Source organism: Staurois parvus, unplaced genomic scaffold, assembly GCF_062004578.1.
Source record: "Staurois parvus isolate SC_StPar_1 unplaced genomic scaffold, SC_StPar_1.0 ptg001062l, whole genome shotgun sequence".
Taxonomy (NCBI): domain Eukaryota; kingdom Metazoa; phylum Chordata; class Amphibia; order Anura; family Ranidae; genus Staurois; species Staurois parvus.
Window position 1 is genome coordinate 1,447,276 of NW_028318858.1, and position 21,963 is coordinate 1,469,238.

Sequence of the window (21,963 nt, forward strand, 5' to 3'; positions counted from 1 at the left end):
CAAACCAGATAGTTGTGCGTGAAAATCCCAGTAGATCAGCAGTTTTTGAAATGCTCAGACCAGCCCGTCTGGCACCAATAACCATGCCACGTTCAAAGTCACTTTAATCCCCTTTCTTCCCCATTCTGATGCTCAGTTTGAACTTCAGCAATTCGTCTTCACGTCTAGATGCCTAAATGCATTGAGTTGCTGCCATGTGATTGACTGATTAGCAATTTGTATTACCAAGCAATTGAACAGGTGTACCTAATAAAGTGGCTGGTGATGCCAGGCTTTTTTTTTTTATCTGTGCCCCCATTTGAGAGATTATTGTAACTAAAAACAGAGCCATTGCCACCTTGAGTAAAAGTGAGGGGCGATTCAAAATGTTACAGATTTCATCAGAACATTAGTTGGTGGATACCTTCTAATGGACACCCTTGTTCTATTATCAACTCTCAGAAATGGCAATTCTTTTCATTTTGGGAAAATTTGCACCAGAAAACAGAGATTCTAATTCTTCTCTTTTCCAGTCAAAAACTAAAATCTCCTTTACAGGGGTGTGGAATTTTTTTGAAGAAACTACTTGTCCAGGGACTAAATTGGTGCCCCAATCTACTTGTCCCTCATGACAATCTACTTGTCAAGATAAAAAAAAAATTAAATTTGTTAACGAAAAATGTATTTAAATCGGAGGTGATATTAGGAATGTCTGGGGCTTTTAAAAACAAAAGGGGCTTTTAAAATTTAAACGTTTAATATTTTTAACATTGCACTGTTTATCTCCTTCTCCCCTACCTGCCTGTCTGTCTCCAGGACCACACTGGCAGGGAGGGGAGAGACCTTGCAGTGTAATGAGCATCAATTCCCTGCTCGTCAGGAAAGGGTGGGTCAGGGCTTATCCTTTATCCTTTTGCTGCCAGAGCAGTTCTTGCATTTTTTTAACAAGTTTAAAAAATAATTTTAGGCCTGAAGATTTTATAAAACCCCCTAACATTATATATTTTCTGAAAGCAGAGATCCTAGAGAATAAAATGGTGGTAGTTCCAATTTTTTATGTTGCATGATATTACTGCAAAATTTCAGTACAAAATACAAGTAAGTTAATTTTAGGGCACAAACAAGCAATAAATTACCCTATTTGTTGTAAAAGATGAGGTTGCAGCGAGTAAATAGATATCCAACTTGTCAAACCTTAAATTTGTGCGCACTCATGAAATGGAGACTAACTTCAATACCCTATATTTTCTATGGGTCAACATTTTTAAAGCTTCTATTATATATATATATATATATATATATATATATATATATATATATATATATATATATATGTATATATATATATATATTCTTGTGGTACTAGAATTATTGCTCTCATTCTGGTGTGCACGGCGATGTGTGACGTGTATCGCAATCGACGTTGTCATGTGTAGGCGTCCCAGCATGAGGGCGAGGATGGTATGTGCTTGAGTGTGACTTTCATTTTTTTTTTTTACTATCACATAAAGGGACAAAGTCCCCTAGATGATGATTTTTTGGTGACTGGTTCTCTTTATTGAGGCATCCAGGGTCTAAAAGACCCTGCATGTCTCCCCTGTGCTCCACTGAATGTAATGTGGTGCACATCGCACCGTATTACACTCTTTCCCGGCTTCCATGGCCAGGAAATCTCTCAAATGGGGACCCAGAAGTGACATCAAAACATCACTTTTGGCTCAGGACAAGAAAGGGAGGGGGAGCATGTCCGCTCTCCTTCCTCACCTCTAGCTGATGGCGGTGAGCCAGTCCCGGGCCCGCAGATGGGCAAGCAGAGCTTGGGAGACCTCATAGGTTGGTAGGAAGAGGCTGGCACTGAGTGGGAATCACCCTTTAATATGTCATAAGACCATTTTTATGCATATGGTGACATAACTGGGCTTAGGGTTCTGATTGCTGCACCCCTGTTGTGACCATTGTGAAGGGTTCCTACTCTCCCTGGTGGGTTTCTTATACAGTGGGGAATATAATTATTTGACCCCCTGCAGATTTTGTAAGTTTGCTTACTTACAAAGAAATGAAGGGTCTATCATTTTTATCATAGGCGACTTGGCCCATTCAACTCTATCAATACCTCAAATATAACTTTTAGGTGGATTGACCCTTTAAAACAACATGAGCCTATTTTTAAGCATATGCAGATAGCAACAATTATCATAAGCATTCCCCCCCCACCCCCACTTTTTTTTTCCCCATTCCACATACCCATGTTTTTCCATTCCGATTTTATTATGTGAAGCAAAAGAAAAACTGTACAAAGTTGCAGCATTTGGTTAGAGGCCCCATTCACACCTGAGCGTTTTGTAGCTCGAAACCTCACAATGCGGAGCAGCCAAAATCCTATGGTTTTAAATTGTACCTGTTCACACCTCAGCATAGGATCTCTTGAAGCATGAAGCACATGAGCTACAGGTGTTTTTGGCCTAAATGGACTTCAGTGGAAGGGCCTGAAAAACAAACATGCGTGAATAAAATAGCGAAACTGCACATATTACACATTTTTTTTCTTGAGTAACTAGCTTTTCATTAAGAAAACTCTGCAAAACAGCCTGTATAAATGCTAAAAAAAAGGCCTGCTACATGACCAAAGATGCTCAGCTGAAGTGTGAATGCAGCCGTAGCCTGGGTTCACACTCCTGTGGTACGGAATTCACAGCGTTTTCTGTGCGAATTCCATACCGCATCAGAATTGCACCCCATTCATGCGAACTGCTGCGGGTGTGTATGTTAAGTTAACTACACCCCGAAATCTGTCCGCAAAACGTGGTGCGATGTGCAGAATTGGATCACATAGGTGTGAATACCCATGTGATCCGATTCTAGTGCAAACCAAAAAAAAAGTCCTGCACCTTTTTGGTGCGGGTGCTGTGTGATAAGAGCCATACAAAATGTATAGCTCCAATCGCACCGCACACAAATCGCATGTGATTTATTCACGAATGCGGTACGGTTCCTGTGCGAATCACATGCAATGTACCACAGTGCATATATGTGAACCTGGGCTAAGTTACAATGACTTAGTTTGTGTCCCTAAAATGCAGCAGAGATCTCTCTAGTTTCCTTGCTGTTCATCCGATATCGCAGTGTCCATTCCCAGCACTATTGTTTGATTTAGAGTAGTCATGCTGTCCATGCGTTTCTGGTCATTGGGCTATGCTCTGTATTTCATAGTTTCAAGTTTAAGGCAGACCATACATTAGATATTTTTTTTCAATTCAACAAGCAGGTTGAAAAAAAAAAAAATGTGCTGATTCCCCTATCCACACATTCATTACATGTGGGGGAAAACACTCCTGCAGTGCTGTTGTGAGAAGGCTCCCCGCCAGCAGAATGCAGTGTTCAGTGTTGCTGGCTATAGGTCAGGAAAACCCAGACAGGTTGGTTGTACACAAGTTGATTAAAAAAAAATCGACTTGTGTACACCCAACTTGGCCTTATATGGACTGGACAAATTTTGATCCATGTATGGCCAGCTTTACTTTCTCTCCTTTTGAAAGGACAGTCCCTTACCTGGAACTAAATCTAGGTGTCCCCATTTCCTTTTTAAATGTCTTTTTTATCTGACGTATACACCACTATAAATAAATGTACTGTCAATTATTAGAAGTGTTATATTGCACTAAACTTGTCATCTAACCTCAAAACCACTACATTTGTTATCTTCTAATGCAAAAGCATAAAGAAAAAAGGTTGGAAAAAAAGCATCAGTGAGGTTAAAGTATATGTAACCCCAATCACTAACATCTCAGAAGTTTTAGCATGTAAAGTATGCGAACCCATACAGTTTAAAAACAAAAATGAAAGGCAAAATATTTGTGTATAGATATAGAAAAACAACATAAATACATTTATATATATATATATATATATATATATATAAAATGATCACATAATGATCACCTGTTCTCAGATGCATAAGGGGCTTAGCCCTGGTTTACATATATGTGGCCGTGCAGGCCGCATTTTGCACGGGCACGAGATCCCATTCATTTGAATGGACTCCCGTGCCCCGTGACATGCGGGGAAGAAGTCCCTGCACTTCTGAAAACGCAGCCCGCACAGGAACCTCGGTTCCCAGTATGGTTGCGTTTTCCAGTGCATGCAGCGTGCCACTAGAACGCAGTCCTCTGTGCGGGTGGTGCGACTGCTCGGATTTTCGTGCGGATTTGCAGCTGCACCACCCGCACGTATGTGAACCAAGCCTAAGAGAGATGGAGGTGGAGAAGCGGCAGTACAATAATTTTCCTAGTGAATGGCTATGCAAGGGGGGGGGGGGGGGGGGTTGTCAGCACAAGTCTGACCATTGGAGGACAGATGCTGTTCTCTCTACACAGCCAGAGAACTGAACACGCTGGGAGGGATGTGCTTCTATGCCTAGTGTGGTCATTTTGCAATAGGAGAGCAGATAAATAGGCAGGATTGAGGTATTTCACACAAAGGAAGCAATACAAAGAGAACAGGATACCTTTTAACACCGGTGCATGATACAACAGGCACATCTCAGGAACATGAAATGCTGGGGTAACATATTCTTTAACCAATCATGTTCTGCAAAAAAGGAACAGTAGAGGGCGCATCTAAATGCAGTACAATCAGCAACTCACATTTGATAAGGAGTATAGTGCCTGTCATATGAACTTTACCGCCTGTCCTTTTACAGCCGACTGCCATCTGATCCGATCCGCTTGAGGGATGTGGAGTGGATCCTCCATCAGTCTGTTTTTAGTGGATTGGATGCGGGCAGGTGTAAAGGGACAGATGTCTGTTTACATCCGCTTCCCCATAGAGAACAATGGATGGTCCAATCAGGTCCGCCTGAAAAACAGACAGGTGGACCTGATCAGGGGCCTAAAAAAGAAGGCAGTTTGGAGCTCCTATTACTGAGCAGATGCTCAGACAAGTCTTTCTGGTGTATGTAGTTCCCCGTAAGCTACTGAGCAGAGGGTTACCTAAGCTTGCTTCGGATGCTTTGTTTGTCTTTCACAATTTATTGCCTGGATCATCATTGCTTTCACACTATATAAATATAATTCCAAATTTAAATGTGAGCACTGCCAAATTTGGCTAGACCAGATAACGGCAATCAATTTCTACTTTAGCTTTGCTGCTTTTAAATATAGAATCAGAGCTTGGAGCTAATTTTGGAAGCCGAGAAATCAAAGGCTGTAAAGTGAGTCGATTTTGTGGTTTATTCTGGAGTCTTTGTCATCTGAAGTGGGATGTATGTCCAGCTTGTAATGATATTGTCATCGTCAATAGGGGCAGAACCGTGCTTCAGGCAAAATGAAACCTATACAGACCGGTTTGTCCAGTTGTCATGTAGGTAATACTTTGTTTGTTCATCATCTCTATTGAAATAATATAGTAATACTAGTATTAAATTAGATATTATAGTCCTAGTGGTGAGCAGTATTTTCTTCATTTAAAAAATATTCCCACCGCTGGAAGGCATCATGGTACTTGTGGTCCTTCCACAGCTTCTGTGCTGCAGGGTGTTGACTTCTGGTCTGGACAACTTTAGCCATTCACACCCGTATTAGGATCTCTAGATAAAAGATAAGTGAATACCTTTTGATTGAAATGGATCCTGTCAGATACACTAAGGGCTCATGTACACGGGGCATTTGGAAAACTCTTCTGAACTATGGCAACTGGCTGCTGGAAAACGTAGGTTAAAAAACGTCAGTTTAGCTGCGTTCGCATACCGCGTTTGTGTTTAGAAGCATTTTTAAAAGATAACCTCAGGAGACCTTCCCAAATGCCCAGAATGCACTGAAAAATAGTAAGTAATTAACAATTTCAGACATTGAGAGGAATAGAGAGAGCAGAAGCAGAGAGAGCAGTATGGTTGAGATGAACTGTCTTTTCTGGTTGTATTCACTATGGATCCCATCATGAGCATAATGCAGCACGTTCTACCATTTTTTCCTTCACGTGGAACCTGGAACTGCACTGGTGTACTAGGTCCATTTGAATATATGGAATACACTTTGCATGCATTTCTGATGATGAAAAAAGGCTCTGGACAGCATCTGGACATGGAACAGTTAAAAAAAAAGCTTATAAACGCAAATGCTTATAAACACGGTTAACCGCATTTACACTCGTTTAGAAGCATTTGGCGTTTGAAGCGCCGTTAAAAATCTACTCCTGAACGCAAGTTTGGTGCATTTAAAAAAAACAACTGTAACTCAACTTCTTGTAAACGACGATGTGTACACATAGGAAAACATTAGGGAGAGTTCAGGGGCTGCAGTGTACATGAGCCCTAAAGGCCAAGACGAGCTCACGTACAGGAAATGGAACAGTTACAAAAACTGGTCATCAGGCAAGGGTGCTCTGAAAGCACATAGAGTGGTCACTCAACTCCAGCTTCCGTACATATGAAAGATTAGCCAATTGTTCATGTTACCAAGTGCTTTATTTGATAGTAGAATTTTTTCACCTCTATGACAATAATTCCCTTTAAATATTTTTTTTAATGATATATAGATGATATTGTTTTGTAGAACATTATTTATAGCCCCGATAAAGGGCAGTTTTTTAATGCCCTGAAGAGTGTTGGCCAAAAATAGTCTATTGCAGGCGGATCAAACTTGATTTTATCATGGGCTGCACCAGCATTATGGTTGCCCTCAAAAGACCAGTTGTATCTGTAAGACTAGATGTCCAGAGTCCCCCACCCTCCCTTACATTACAGTGCACCCTCCTTACCTTGTGCTGCTGCAGGGAAGAAGCTGGGGGCAGACCTGGAAAGCAGAAAGTGCAGGGTCTGCAGGAGGACCAGAGGAGGGCTAGAGTCTGCTGAATGCTGAGACCAGGGGAGGCAGGGACAAGGGGGTGCTGCTGCTGCACATAGGGGTGCAGGATCTGTAGGAGGCGTTTTGTCCTCCTCTCTGCTGCCAACTGCTGAGATGGGGGAGGGACAGGGACAAGCCTGTCTGCAGTTGCGCGGAGGAGTTCTGTCGTCTCTGCTACTGACTGCTGAGACACGGTGGGGGAGGAGTTGAAGGGGGTGCTGCAGGAGAGCGCCACATGAAATATCCTACCAGGCCAGATTCACCCCACAGGCCTTGTGTTTGACAGATGTATTGCAGGGGTAGGTAACCTTAAAGTGGTGGAGATCTACCTGAACAACATGGGAGAAGTCAAAGATCACCGGGCACAGTGTCTCCTCCTCACACCTGATTTAAACCTCTAAAATCGCCATACTACCGTGTTGCAATAATGTGCATTGCAGCAAATCACCTCCTCACCGCCTGTCAAACACACTTGGATCGCTTTGCAGAGGAGCAGCAGTGCCGGATGCACTCGTGAATGAGCCTTAGTTGCATTCAGCAGTGGCACCCTTAGGTTCACATGTACAGTTGGGGGGTGGTAAAACCCTGCACTTGAATGGCAAATATACTGCCCCCAATCCCTACCCCCTTTAGCTGCTGAGGCAGCAGCCAAAGGTGTACACATGCCACAGCAGGAATGAAATCCCGTTGCTCTTGGTGGGTGCTACCGCCTGCCAATCACGACCCATTCAAGTAAATGGTGCCACTCTGCAAGCGCCTTATGACTGCATGCTTCTGCATGGTTCAGGGGGTTAAAGCAAGTGGTGACAACACAACGCTGCCTGCTTTAACCCCTTCTTTGCTGTAATGCACAAGGTTTCAGGGCACTTGCAGAGCAGCCTCATTCACTTGAATGCATCATGCTTGGCAGGTGCTACACCCACTAACCATGACAGGGCATTTAACTCTTGCTGCAGCTGCGACATGTGTACACTCCTGGCCACTGCAGCTAAAGTGTGTGCGGTTGGGGCAGGGGTGGTAAAAACACATCTTAACTATGGGGTTTTACCATCCTGCAAACTGAAAATTTAAAAGAACCCATACTGTTCTGAGCCCCCAGGCTGCTTTCACACTGATGTGCTGCGGTTTACTGCGACTTTCCTGGGTTAGCTGTGCTTTGCCATAGACTTCTATTCTATCCTGCAGGTGTGGTGCACTTTCTGAAAGCACATCAAAACTCCAGCATTCAGGAGTTTTGGTGAGCTTTCAGAAAGTGCACCAAACCCACAGGATAGAATAGAGGTCTATGGATAAGCCAGGAAAGCTGCAGGTACACTGCACCTGTGGAGTGGGTAAACCGCAGCATATCAGTGTGAAAGCAGCCCTATACTATTTTGCCCAGTGTATTGCTTCACACTGACCTGAAGATCTCTTCTTTCCTGCTGCTGGCACCACTCTGGAGACCTCTAGCCAGGATAAGAGGCAGAGTGCAATTGGTATCACTCCCCATGGGACAGGAGCCACCACTACAGGGTACTCATCGGCTTACATGGCTCTTGCTCCCTATTACAGCTACAACTTTACAAGTAGTCCCTCTGCATTGCACTCTGATGCTTTGGAATGGTGGATCAGCAAGCCCAGACCGCCATCTACCAGTCAGCTGACTGATCTACTAATTGCTGATCCCTGCTCTATTGGATACAGCACTTTTGAATGAGTACCATTCACCTGCATTTCTTAACCATTAGAGTTCCCATCCGAAATTAAGCACCTTCTATGTTTGCTTCCATACATATGATGCAAGTGTGGGAGCTGCCATTATTAACTTTCTTTACTGAAGATGTATTCCACATGACTGTAATCCTTATCCTTGACTTCTGCCACTTAAAGAAATAGAACGTTTGTTGCTGAAGGTAGATCCAACCCTTGGCCTCCTGCACACAAACCACCCCAGGCCATGGCCGTGACATGGAAGAAGCAGGACTGCTAAGCTAAAGAAGGCCTACATCTGCTCAAAGGCATTCTAAAGGTGTGAGTTTAAGATTGTGAGCAGCCAGGTGGTATTGATCTGTTTCATCCCGGGGTTCACACTGATGCGGTGCAGAATTCGCAGTGTCTTCTGTGCGAATTCTGCACTGCATCAGAATCGCACCCTGTTCATGCAAACCGCTGCGGGTGTGTATGTTAAGTTAACAATCCCCCGAAACCGGTCCGCAAAACACGGTGCAATGTGCAGAATCAGATTGCATACGTGTGAATACCCATGTGATCCGCTTCTAGTGCGGACCAAAAAAAGGGTCCTGCACCTTTTTGGTGCGGTGTGATTAGAGCCATACAAAATGTATGGCTCCAGTCGCACTGCACACAAACCGCATGTGATTTTCACAGGAATGCGGTGCGGTTCCTGTGCGAATCACATGCGATATACCGCACCGCATATATGTGAACCCAGGCTCAAAGAACTAAATAGGCAGCAGTAATGGAAAATAGGCACTTATAGGGTATGTGGGAGCCCCAAAACTTCGGATACCATAGCTTAGAAAATTTTGAACCATTCCAATGATCCAAGGGCTTGACTTTATCTGCCACTGGGTGTGTCCATGCATGCAGACACCTGTATGTTGCTGCTCTTCATTTAGCACTTTAAAAGGGTCACATTATTATTATCAATCTGTGTAATTGTATTAAAGCTTTTGGGTGTTCAAAGTTGATTTTTATGTGTATATATAGTGCAGTGTATATATGCTATTTAAATAAATTTAATGTGCAGTAATCCTTTTGAACTTTATATATATATATATATATATATATATATATATATATATATATATACACACACAAGTCGGTCATGTTGTTTGTTACATGTTGAAGGCACAAGTCCTGCTTAGTAGGGCAGCACAATGGTTGTGCATTACTGCTCCTTCTATCTGTTACTTTTTTTGTCTGATGATCAGCGCTCCCATCCTTTGTAGTACCCTCTGTAACAGTCATTGTGTGGGATCTTTTGTTGTCAAAGTTGTGCATGTCAATATAGGTATTTAGTGCTAATGCAAATATTGGATGAGCATAGAAAATACATATAACATCACAATGGTAGTTTATATGGCTGAGTTTGCTATTAGTTATCTGTTATCAAAAGTGGGGTCATCAGTAAGATTTATTTTTTAAAAGTAACCTTTATTATATTATATATCCTATGTATTTGTAGAATTATAGGACAAAACGCACATTTCTTCCTGCCAAACCTTTCAGATGTCAGCTTGCAGCACAAAGATGACACAAGGCTATGTGTTCAGGACCAATGGTTGCTACGTGTCAGCAGAGGCTAAAGTAGACCCACTAATGCAGGCCATACATGAGTCGAATAAAGAATTTACGTTCGAATTTCACACCATTAGTGGACCGTGGCAGCGGCTGATTGTCATGCGGCCATCGAGTTTGAGTGATCGGGCATGTTGGAAGTGTTTTGAAAAACAAACAAATTTCTAATCCATGATGGGAGAATAGTGTGAGAAATATAATCAAAAAAGAAATGAGCATGAGCTGTGACCTCGAAAGAAAAGAAGATTCCCAGCCATGAAAATTCTTTTCTTACCAACATAAGGTAAAATTAAAGGCTTGGTTGGTCAAATTTCGAAATCAATGGTGGCACCATCGGATTACAAAACGCACAAAACTTCTGATTTTCTAAAGAATTCGACCCATGTATGGCCTATGTTAGATTCAGTTATTAATAATCAATAAAGCAGCTATTTGTTGGAAACATTGGAGAAGGCCCCTTTCATACAGACCTTCTGATCAGGTCCACCTGTCCGTTTTTCAGGTGGACCTAATCAGAATCTCCATAAAGGTCTAAGGTCAGGGTGAAGTAAAGGAACTTGTGTCTGTTAACATCTCCCTACCTCTGAGTCCATCCAGGTCCAGAAAAAAGAAATGGAAAAGGAATGCATCCTTTTATTTTTTGAAAGCCCCCTTCAGGTTCCATTCACATCTGACTGCCCATAGAAGAAAGTGGGCTGTGTCTGCTCTGCGGCGCGGACACGGACCTGTCAGCTGCCTGCTCAGCGGGGATCAGCGCACACATTCCCTGCTGAGCAGGTGGATCCGCTGGCAGAGTCTGCAAATGTGAAATGGACTTAAATGTGATGGATTGGAGGTAGCCTTATGTAATCTGGCTGCCCATAGAATCATCATGGGTCCACTGTTAAAATGTGGAAAAAAAACATGGAGGGGCACAGATGTCACAACTGACATCCATTACCGTTTACTCCGAATCAGAAGGGAATTGGAGATGATCAACTCAAGAGAGTGGAACATTCACGTGTGAGAGTATTGGTAAAATTATTGTAAACGAAAATTTAAAAAAAACCCCCAAAACCTCTTTACCATTAATGGAATTGCACAATGGAGTGGCCCGAACCTCCTATTCCCAGATCCTCCGCCTAGCTCCTCCTCTCTGTCCATTGTCTCCATAGGAAGCCGCTTCCCATGGGGGCACTTCTGCGTGCTCGCTCCTGCGTCCATTGATAGAGACTGGCACGGGCTTTGATTGATAGCAATGAGAGCCATGGGATCCCGGTGCCCAAGCAAAACTAGTGAGATACGGAAGTGAGGGGAGAGAAGAGCTGTAGACGTGCACAGTGCTGGATCGAACGAGGGCTCGGGTAAGTATAAAGGGGGGAGGGGCCAATAACAACACATAAATATTTTTTTACCTTAATGCAAGGAATGAATTAAGGTAAAAATATTTAGGCTTTAGAACAACTTTAAAGTAAATGTAACCTCCAACTTAAGGAGATTTAGTTTTTTAAACCACTGAGTATCGCAGACAATTTTTTAAAAATACTTAAAAAAAAACAATTCACGCCTTTTGAGGAATCTCAATGCTGCTGATCCTTTGAAGGTTCTCTGCAGCCTCTCCCTGGCAACTCAAGAGTAGAACTGGGAGATAGGGACAGAATATTGTCACCCTATAACAGGATGTGCCTGAAAAAGACCATCCTGGCAGGATCACCCATTTTGTTTTTTTTTTAAGGAAAGCTATAGATTTAAAAATATTTAAAACAATTTTTGAGTTAGATTACATGTTAAAAAGTACAGTATACGAGAGCTATTTTAAGAAACGAAATGTAATATATTGCAGCTAACTAGTCCTTAGATGTGGTGGCTGCATTCATTTTCTTTTTTCAAGCTGACCTGGTGATTCTTCTAGTAACACACTTCCAGTCCTAGAATGAACGCTTACCCTTCTCTATCAAGACAACAACAACATGCAAGGACTATGGAACCCCACTCCTCTCCTATTCTCCATAACCTGTAGTCCTCCATGATATCTGAGAACAATGTAACTGACAGGCAGAAAGCACAGGAAGGTATTAGCTCACAAGATTTCTGGCACAATTAATGGGCATTTTTTTGAATTTTCTAAACATAATACAAAACACTTATAATGGTATATTTACCAAAAGGGAGCAAGTCGGATATTTTTTTTTTGCTTGGGTTGTTTTGTGTTTACAACAGTTTAAAGAGAATCAGCCATGAACTGAAACATTAAACAGCCATTTACCATATGTACCTTGATAAATGCACAGTACTACTATGTTTCACGTCTGTTTGCACCGCAATCAGCATTGGAATTTGCCAGCAATTTGCCAGTGACACCATGCAACTCATGATCCATAGATGGATCGCATCTCTGACTGTTCAGCAGGGACTGGACTAGATTCAGTCCATCTATGGGCAGGCTGATTGATCGACTTGGGTATGACCAGCATGTTGGATTTTTAGCATGCAATTACTGCCTGCAGCGATAGCGCTAGCAGTGATCATTGTGTTCTCTTGGCAGGGATGGCTCCCCGCTGGAAGAACACTGTATCTCCACGGAAGGGTTTCCCCCTCATCATCTCTGACTTTGTTGATGGGGAATTGAGCAATTTTCTTGGTTCCACAGGTACCTGTTTTCTTCTGTTAGCCATCGAGATAGCAAGCTGTCTCAGCTAGTAATCAGGTAGCCTTGCTTTGCAACAGATTCGTAAAACATTAAGAATTCTGTATACAGTGTTGCACGATGCCAAACATGCTGAAAAATTCCTTCAATGTAAATGTGATCCTAGTTTTATCTGGAAATTGTTTTTGAAATGTACCTCCGATTCATGCACTGTGAACTGTCAATTGACTTGATTCATTAAACTATATAGCATCTATGGAAGGCTAAAGTGTCTATCCAAGTAATGTGTCAGTTTCACTTTAGAGTTCAGTTTTGCATGCCATAAGGGCTAGTGTAGTGCACACAGGCATTTTAGATGCTTCTACCATGCATTTAAATGCCCTTGCCGTACCATGAATTCACATTCATCAGTATGGAGAAATAAAAATAAATGCACAATATTTTCCTAACCAGAGGACAAACTATGGGGTTTATTTACTAACATTGGTTATCTATGAATATGGTGCAGCTGTGCATGGTAGCCAATGAGCTTCTAACTTCATCTTGTTCAATTAAGCTTTGGTAATAAAACCTTAAAACTGATTGGTTTCCAAGCAGAGCTGCACCAGATTTTTCACTCTTCATTTTTAGTAAACAACCCCCTATGTGTAGTACTTTCCCCATATTCCTTAGACAGCACCTGGGAAGATGGGACAAAGTACTACAGGTTCCATGGGGAACAGAACACATGAATACAAATGGTAGTGAGACTTCATCGTAAACTCCATCATAGCTTGATGCTCTATTATGTTGAAGATGTTTCAGCATTAATTAAAACAGTAAAACATTGGATGAGTAATAAAATATCAACATTAACAAACATGTCTAGTTAAATATAACAGATTTCAGAATAACTGGAAAAGATATTTGGCTTTGCAACAATTGCAGCAATTTGGGCAGTTCTCTTTTACCAATGGAGTCCTGGAGAGGTATAAGAAACCTGCGAGTTATTGAATTTGCCAGGAAATATGCAAAACTGAAATATCAGTTTTGGGTGAGCTTAGCCTTGAAAGCACACCAGTGTTTCTTCATAGTAGCATGATTCCTATATGTTGCCCTCAGCTGTACAAACTTATCTTTTTAGGGTGAAAGAAGAACAAAAACCCCAGCTTTCACAGTAAGTAAATCTCCTCATGGTGCAGTAGGCTTGATTTTCTTTTTTGTTTTGTTTTGCTGTGTTTTTGCTTTTATGCAACTTTGGTGTTAGGTGAAACCAAATCCTGATAGGCTGCATCCAGTGTGTCATCTGCTTCCTGATTGGCTTTGTAAGATGGCTGCATGCAGCTTTCTTACCCCATCCACATTAGCTGGATGTCTTCTCCTCCTGCCTGCTTGTGGACTAGTTCTCAGTGTGAGACCTGTGTTTTTCTTACATCTCTTGCTGGCTGACTCTTGTAGCTGTCATCCTCTCACTGGCTCCTGGCTTTTTTTTTCTGCCTCTCTGTAGTGGTGGATCTTGAAGTTGAGAGTCACATATCCAGTAGCCTGTTAACAATGCCAGATTGGGAAAAAGAAACAGCCCTGGTGCATATACTGGCCAACATTTTAAGTGCACAAAAAATGTTTATAAAAATGAATCACAAAATATAATCTGAAACCCAACTATATCATAAAAAGTTCTAAGCATGATTTACATTTGCTGTGTCAGATAGTCTGTTACCCACATAGCAGTCTGTTGCTAAAATGCAGTTGCTCAAAAAAGGTGCCCTAAAAAGAAAATAGTTAATACTCACCTCTTACAGTACCAATACTGCCAGTCTCAACTGTAAGAAAAAACAATGACTGTTTAGAATCTGGCATTTCTGGGAGTGTTGGATACCTGATTTCCTTCATTCACTGGCCCCTTTTGTGTCCTGTGACTTAGGACCCAGCAGGAGAAACCACAGTGCGAATCGGGGAACCAAGAATCTGGCACTCCTAGAAGCAACAGATTCTGAAGATTCTTCAAGCAGCTGGTTATATTATAGATTGGAGGCACTTGTGGCAAGAGTGGTAAGTATTAAAAGAGAAGTTCAGGATTCAAGGTTCAGGAGTTACCCTGGTGGATGTAGCATCAGTCTGATGCTATATCTGTGCCCCGTCCCTTCTATGGCTGAAAACCGAGCAATCAAATGCGGTTTTTGTTCTTCAGTCTGCTCTGCCCCTCCAGTGCTCACTCAGAGGCTGAGCCAGCTGCTGATCAGGCATCTGGGTGGATCCTGTCTTTAAAATTGGGATCTCTCCAGAGCCTGGACTGGCTGAGTGACGTCAGCTGACAGTGGGCTTTGGCTGAAAACAAGTCAAAGGAGTACAGAACGAGTAAAAGGAGCAAGTGTATGAAAAAAGAAAAGTAGAAATATTTAATTGGCCTAAGTATTCAGACCCTTTGCAACAACACTTGAAATTTAGCTCAGGTGCCTCCAATTTCTCTTGATCATTTGTGAGTTGTTTTGTACATCTTGATTGGAGTCCACCTGTGGTAAATTACATAAATTGATTGGATATGATTTGGAAAGGCACACGCTTCTCTATAAAAGAAATCACAACTGACAGTGCAAACTGTATCAGAGCAAAAGCCATGCTTTTGCTGGGGTTTTTTGCCTTCGTTTGGATCAACTGTGGGTATAGAATTTAGTTTTTTTTTCCCTTTAATGGTTGAATTAGATGGTCTTTTTTCAGCCAAACTAAGTACTATCTAAGGTCAAAGGAACTGCCTGCAGAGCTCAAAGACAGGATTATTGCAAGGCACGGATTTGGAGAAGGCTATAAAAGTTTTTTGCTGAATTGAAGGTTCCCAAGAGTACAGTGGCTTCTATAATTCTGAAATGGAAGAAGTTTAGCACAGCCAGGACTCTTCGAAAGAGCTGGTTGCCCGGCCAAACTGAGCAATTGGGGGAGAAGGGCCTTCGCAAGAGAGATGACCAAGAACCCGATGGTCACTCTGACTAAACGCTAGAGATCCTGTGTGGAGATGGGACAACGTTCTAGAAGGACTACCATCACTGCTGCCCTCCACCGATCTGGGCTTTATGGAAGAGTGGCCGCTTGGAATTTGCAAAAAAGCACCTGAAGGACTCTCAGACTGTGAGGAACAAGATTCTCTGGTCTGATTAAACCAAGACTGAACTGTTTGGCCTCATTTATAAATGTTATGTCTGGAGGAAACCAGGCACCTGTCCAATATCATCTCAACAGTGAAGCATGGTGGTGGCAGCATCATGCTGTGATGGTGTTTTTTGGCAGCAGGGACTGAGAGACTGATCAGGGTTGTGGGAAAGCCTAATGGAGCAAAGTACAGAGATATAATCAATGAAAACCTGTTCCACAGGGCTCAGTACCTCAGACTGGGCTGAAGGTTCACCTTCCAACATGACAACGTTTCTAAGCACACAGCCAAGTCAACACAGGAGTAGCTTAGGGACAACTCTGTGAATGTCCTAGAGTGTTCCAGCCAGAGCTCTGAATTGAACTCTATTCTCTGGAGAGAACTGAAAATGGCGGTCCACTGACGGTCCCCATCCAACCTGACTGAGCTTGAGAGGATTTGCAAAGAAGAATGGTAGAAAATTACCCAATCCAGCTGTGCAAAGCTTGTCATGTCATACCCAAAAAGACTCGAGGCTGTGATTGCTGCCAAAGGTGCTTCAACAAAGGGTCTGAATACTTAAGTACATGTGATATTTTAGTTTTTTTTCTTTTTATTAAATTCAGAGACATTTCTAAAATTCTGATTTCACTTTCTCATTATGGGGTACTGAGTGCAGATTAATGAGAAAAAGAATTAATTTAAACAACTGTAGTACCAGGCTGCAATATAACAAGATTGAAAAAAGTGAAGGAGGTCTAAATACTTTATGAATGCATTGTATTTGTCAGCAGAGCACCCAAGGGCCATACTGTGTTCCTTCCATGCCATCTAGGATTTTTCCACGAGCAAATTCCACTTAAAATAAGTCCCCAAATCCTGTACACATGTGGTATAACATTCCTCACAAAAACAAATAGAGACTTTTATTTGCATTGTCAAACAAGATGGAACCTCAGACACTGGTCAAGATCACAAATGTTTTAAAGTCTCCATCGTATGTGGGAGGAGGATTGAACCTTGAAAAGTAAAAAAGATTTTGGTCATTGAAATTTCTCTCCATGTTGCTGTGGTCACCATTTTAGTCACTGATGAAAAAAAGCTTTAAATGCTGACCAATCCAAAAAAAGATATGAACATACCCAAAACAAAACCCTCTTTTTAAATTTTCCATATTTAATGTAAAACTAGGGCACATTTTGGGAGGAATACAATTACATGCTGACTTTAGGTGGGAAGTGGAAGGAATGTAGAGGCAATAGGAGGCAAAGCCTCCCCAGAAAGAACTCCACATACACTCAACTGCCACTTTATTAGGTACACCTTGCTAGTGCCAAGAAAATATCTCCCACACTAAAAAATCCACCACCACCAGCCTGAACCGTAGATACAAGGCAGGATGGATCCATGCTTTCATGTTGTTTACGCCAATTTCTGACACTGTTGTTGCCTTTTTATCATTCTTCTCTGACCTCTGAAATCAACAAGTCATTTTCGTTCACACAACTGCCACTCACTGAATATTTTCTCTTTTTTGGACCATTTTCTGTACACCCTAGAGATGGTTGTGCATGAAAATCCCAGTAGATCAGCAGTTTTTTAAATACTCAGACCAGCCCGTCTGGCACCAAAAACCATGCCACGTTCAAAGTCACTTAAATCCCCTTTTCTGATGCTTGGTTTGAACTTCAGCAAGTCATCTTTACTACGTCTAGATGCGTTGCTGCCATGTGATTGGCCGATTAGCAATTTGTGTTACCAAGCAATTGAACAGGTGTACCTAATAAAGTGGCCGGTGAGTGTACATCCTTCATATTGATGGAAATCCCATGTCCCACCACTAGTTGGTGTCTAGTACCAGCGATAGGGAGATCCTGAACAATCTTTACTTAAAATTCAATTACCCTTTAACAACACAAAGCACATTTGATCCATTGTCAACAGCTTGCTGAATTTCTGACTCCAACTTCACGACTGGCCTGTAGTGACTTGGGATGACAACCTTTTGAGCCTGTTGCTTGTACTCATTGTGGTAAAGTTGCCTTGTTTGCTTATCCAAACAGGTGGTTTCCCTTTAGTGGGATCACTGAACTGGTTAATAATGTTCTCCAGCCACAGTCAAAGCAGCAAAATGAAAAGGAGCCTGAGAAGTAAGTAAGCTGCTTTGCTTAGATTAAGTACAACCGCCGTAGCATTTGTGCATACTACTAGTTAGTATGTGTAGAAATGCTTGTAGACTGTCAGTGCTTTTTTTTTTTTTTTTTTTTTTTTTACCTGTTTACATCTGTGTTGCGGTTTGCTCCTTTTCTTTTATATTCATAAAGCAGTGTAACAATAGAAGACGCTTTTCCTGGGCATGCAAAGCTCATTTTACTGGCAGCACACAGTGGGATTAAGCACAGAGGCTGGCAGGAAGGAGGGCAAGCTCGCTGTCCTGATTTGGTCCTATGAATTCACTTTGCCAGCCTGTCTGTAATAGGTTGTGCCGATTTATCTATGCATTGCTATTCTCATATACATGAAGGCAAAAAAACAAAAAAAAAAATACACACATTTGAAGCAGCCATTGGTGGGCAGACATAAAACTCAGCCGTATACAGAAAAAAGAATAGGGCTGAGTAATTTATACAGTGTAAGTGACAATACAAAACCTCGACATTGATAAAAAGCCTGGCATTGGAAAGCAAGTTTTTGTAAATTGGTGTTAAACATGGACAAACAGCGCACTTCACTCTAAGCAACTAACGCATTTCGCCCCAGTTTTCTGTTTGGACTGGTGTTGGCAGCACTTGATACTTACCGTAGGTGAGAGCTGCTGGTTGTTGGGGGCGAATCTTGAGTGAAAACGTAGCACAGTGAATGAGTAGTTCACTGCAGACAATCGGATATTGTTTTACTTTAATCAGCTCAGAGAAATTTAGCATTGCTTGTCAAAAGTCAACGTCAGTGCAGACATGATGGGACACTTACAGTTCCAGCTACAAGATGCCTCCACATGCAATAATGAATAGCAAAAAATCTGGACATCATTTTCTGGTTTTACTGTATTGTTAAAGTATATGTGTACCCTCACCTTGCAAAATAACCCATTCAGTTTAAAACAGAAATGAAAGGCAAACCATATGTATATAAATATAAAAAAAACATTATAAATACCTTTTTCCTCTTTTACATATGTGATCACATACCCTCTGTTTCCAATTGCACAAGGAGCTGAGAGAGCTAGGGGAGGAGAAACAAAAGGACGCTGGTCTTCCCAGTGAATGGCTGGGAGGAGGGGGGGGTGTTGGGGGGTGTCAGCACAAGTCTGATCATTAGAGGAGAGCAGGCTGAGTTCCCAGCACAGCCAGTAAACTGACCACGCTGTATTCTCATACCTAGTATGATCAGTTTTTGATAGGAAAGCAGAGGGATTGGCAGGAACACCAGGGAACAAAGGAAGCAATACAAAGAGAACAGGATACTTTTTTCATGCAAGTACATGGTACAGCAGGCACATATCAGGAATATGAAATGTTGGGGTAACATATTCATTAAAAACTGTTATTTGTTCCAAAAGCATGAATTTGTCCGGCACCTCAACCCCTTGACGCCGCTGTCGCACAAATATGCAGCCTCACAGAACTGGGCTTTTTTTTCTGGGGCCGCATATTTGCGTACCTGTCTTTCTGCTGGGAGTGCGCCACACGGCGTGCTCCCAGCACAAAGACCGGGGTGTCATTGAGGGCCCCGGGTCCCGTTCTAATGATCGGGACCCGGGACTCCTGATTCCGGGTCACATGATCGCTGTGATAGCCTCTGATTGGCTATCACAGTGAGCAGTCACTGTATAGCCCGGCCCCCTTGGTTTTTTCCTCTCTATGAATGGAGGAGAGAGATACATTGTATCTCTCTAACTCCTGGCATAGAGGGAAAAAAATGTTTGTAAAAAAAAACAAAAAAAAAAGATAAATATTAAAAATAAAGAAAAAAATACCTAGATCAAGGTTTGATCTAGTTCAGTGCCAGGGTAAGTGTTTGGGTCAGGGTCAAAGGTCAAGGTCAAAAGGTCAGGGTCCAAGGTCAGGATTTTTTTTTTTTTTTAATTTTGTATCCATATCAGTTAGTGTCAGTGTGTTTCTATTGTTTCTGGGCTGTACTACAGTTACAAACAACAAATAACATACACCTATATGGTATCGCGATTGTCAAGAGCTGGAAAATTTATTTTGGGTTGTTCTTTGGTGGTAGGTTATGGTAGTAAGAAGAAACAAACCGCTAAATTAAAAAAACATGATTTTTGTTTTACTATTTTGGGCCAGTTTTCCTTTCATAATCAGGAGATATCCATTACCATTTATGACCAAATGAAAGCCCAATTTATCCTGAAAAAAAACGCGGTATAATTCACTTGGATGTACAATGTAGTTGTGATGATATGTACGGTTTTACTAACACATGCCAACTTGCAAAATTGTGCTTAGGCATTAAGATGTGTTTTACGCTTAGACGTGAAGGGGTTACATTTATTGGTGAAACAGTGCAAATTACAATAAAAAAGTGCGGAATGTAATATCTTGTGCCAAATAAAATTCAGTTTAAGTGAAAAAAGGTTTTGATTGGTCCTAGTGGAGTTAGCTTTTTGCTGCCTTGTGTGTAATCTCCAGTTAGAATGAAAAAAAAAAAAATAGGGAGAAAATAGGTACAAAACCACTATATGTAGAAGTGTATTTTACTGCAGGTGTTTTTAAAAATGTGGTGACTGATCCCTTCATAGTGCTGACCCTGTGTTTTATAATAGGCAGTTTATATGCAGACTACCTAGGGGGCAGTTTACCACCCTTTCCTATGGGAACTGGTAAAGGGGCCATACAGTACCCTTACACATCCACCTGTACCATACATGCATAGATTTTTCTTGCTCAGCTTACAGCTTCTTGGATACCCTAACAGTGACTGCATTTGATAGGATGCAGTCACTGTTTGACCAACAATTCTCCACCTGGGCCTTTGATCTTTCAGTGGGTTTGTCGAACAGGATATTGCCGACAGGGCCACCCATGGCTTGAATTTTAGCTCTTTGCAAAGCTTTTATTGCTGTCTATATCTTCATTGGGTAGATTCATACCTCTGTTATTACTGGTGACCACTGTTGCAAAGATAGAAAATGAGGGGACAATGTTAGTTGTCCTTCGAGCAAAAGGCGAGGGGGGCACCTGTCCCGGGAACAGAATAAAAAGGAAATCGCCCTTCACGTTAGGAGATTTGTCCTAGTTTATAATTGCATCTCTACAGGAGAGTGAAGGGAAACTTTCCGCAGTAGTATACAGACAGCAAAAAACAACCTAGCTGAGGTTTTAACACTTCCAAACTTTATCCAAAACGAAAACAAAAATGGCTTTACATACACTTTAATGTATCTATAGTGACATCCTAAATGTTCCATCTTGTCTTTTTTCTTTTACTGGAATCCTTAGTTGAGAAGTAAGGGGAACCTTGTAAATGTTTCATGGAGCTTCATGGAAATTCTAGAGTTGTGAATAGGATCTTAGGTGTACAGACCAAAAAGATGTATCTGATGGAGGTACACAATACCGACGCTATTTTTCAATCTTTTCAGTCAGTACAGATAGTATACTATTAACCAATGACCTCATTATGGAATTAATTATTTCAAATGCAATTATTTTATGGACCTAACAGTTGTTCTAGAGAATGAGGCCTACAGAATAGCTGGAAGATAGTGACATCACTGCGGCAGGAGGCAGATTTTTCATATTGATGGCTTCACCAGAACCTTATTAGTAAATCGTGAGTAACCCAGGTTCTATGTGCTATATGCCCACATCCTTACAATCAATATATAGAACAGAGCACTAAGTAGCATGGACTTTTTGTAGAGCGTATAGAATAATCAAATATAGCAAAATCCGCAATGACAGTAAAAATATGTCTGTATTGAGGTTCACATAATATATAAATCCACTACAATCCACATGTAGACTTGGGTTTCGAAGGATCTTCTTCAGGCATACATGTGAATAGAATCGAGACAATGGAACCCACAAATATCTTTTAAAAAACAAAAATATTAAGTCAGCTGAAATCCACATCAAGTGAAAGGTCTTTTTCCACAG

The 21,963-nt window shown here is 41.6% G+C and overlaps 1 protein-coding gene across 40 annotated transcripts in view; it reads left to right on the plus strand.

Moving 5' to 3' along the window:
- The window catches only part of RIMS2 (regulating synaptic membrane exocytosis 2), a 919,325-nt gene that overhangs the window by 109,813 nt on the left and 787,549 nt on the right, over positions 1–21,963 (plus strand). For 27 of the 40 annotated variants that reach the window (XM_089658295.1, XM_089658297.1, XM_089658298.1 and 24 more), the window contains exon 2: positions 13,868–13,900. The exons of 10 other annotated variants lie outside the window; for them this stretch is intronic. In XM_089658295.1, the coding sequence (XP_089514421.1) occupies positions 13,868–13,900 (33 nt within the window). Of the gene's footprint in view, positions 1–13,867; positions 13,901–17,910; positions 17,998–21,963 lie in introns of all 40 variants that reach the window. 3 more of the 40 variants (XM_089658335.1, XM_089658338.1, XM_089658336.1) reach the window with 1 other exon arrangement.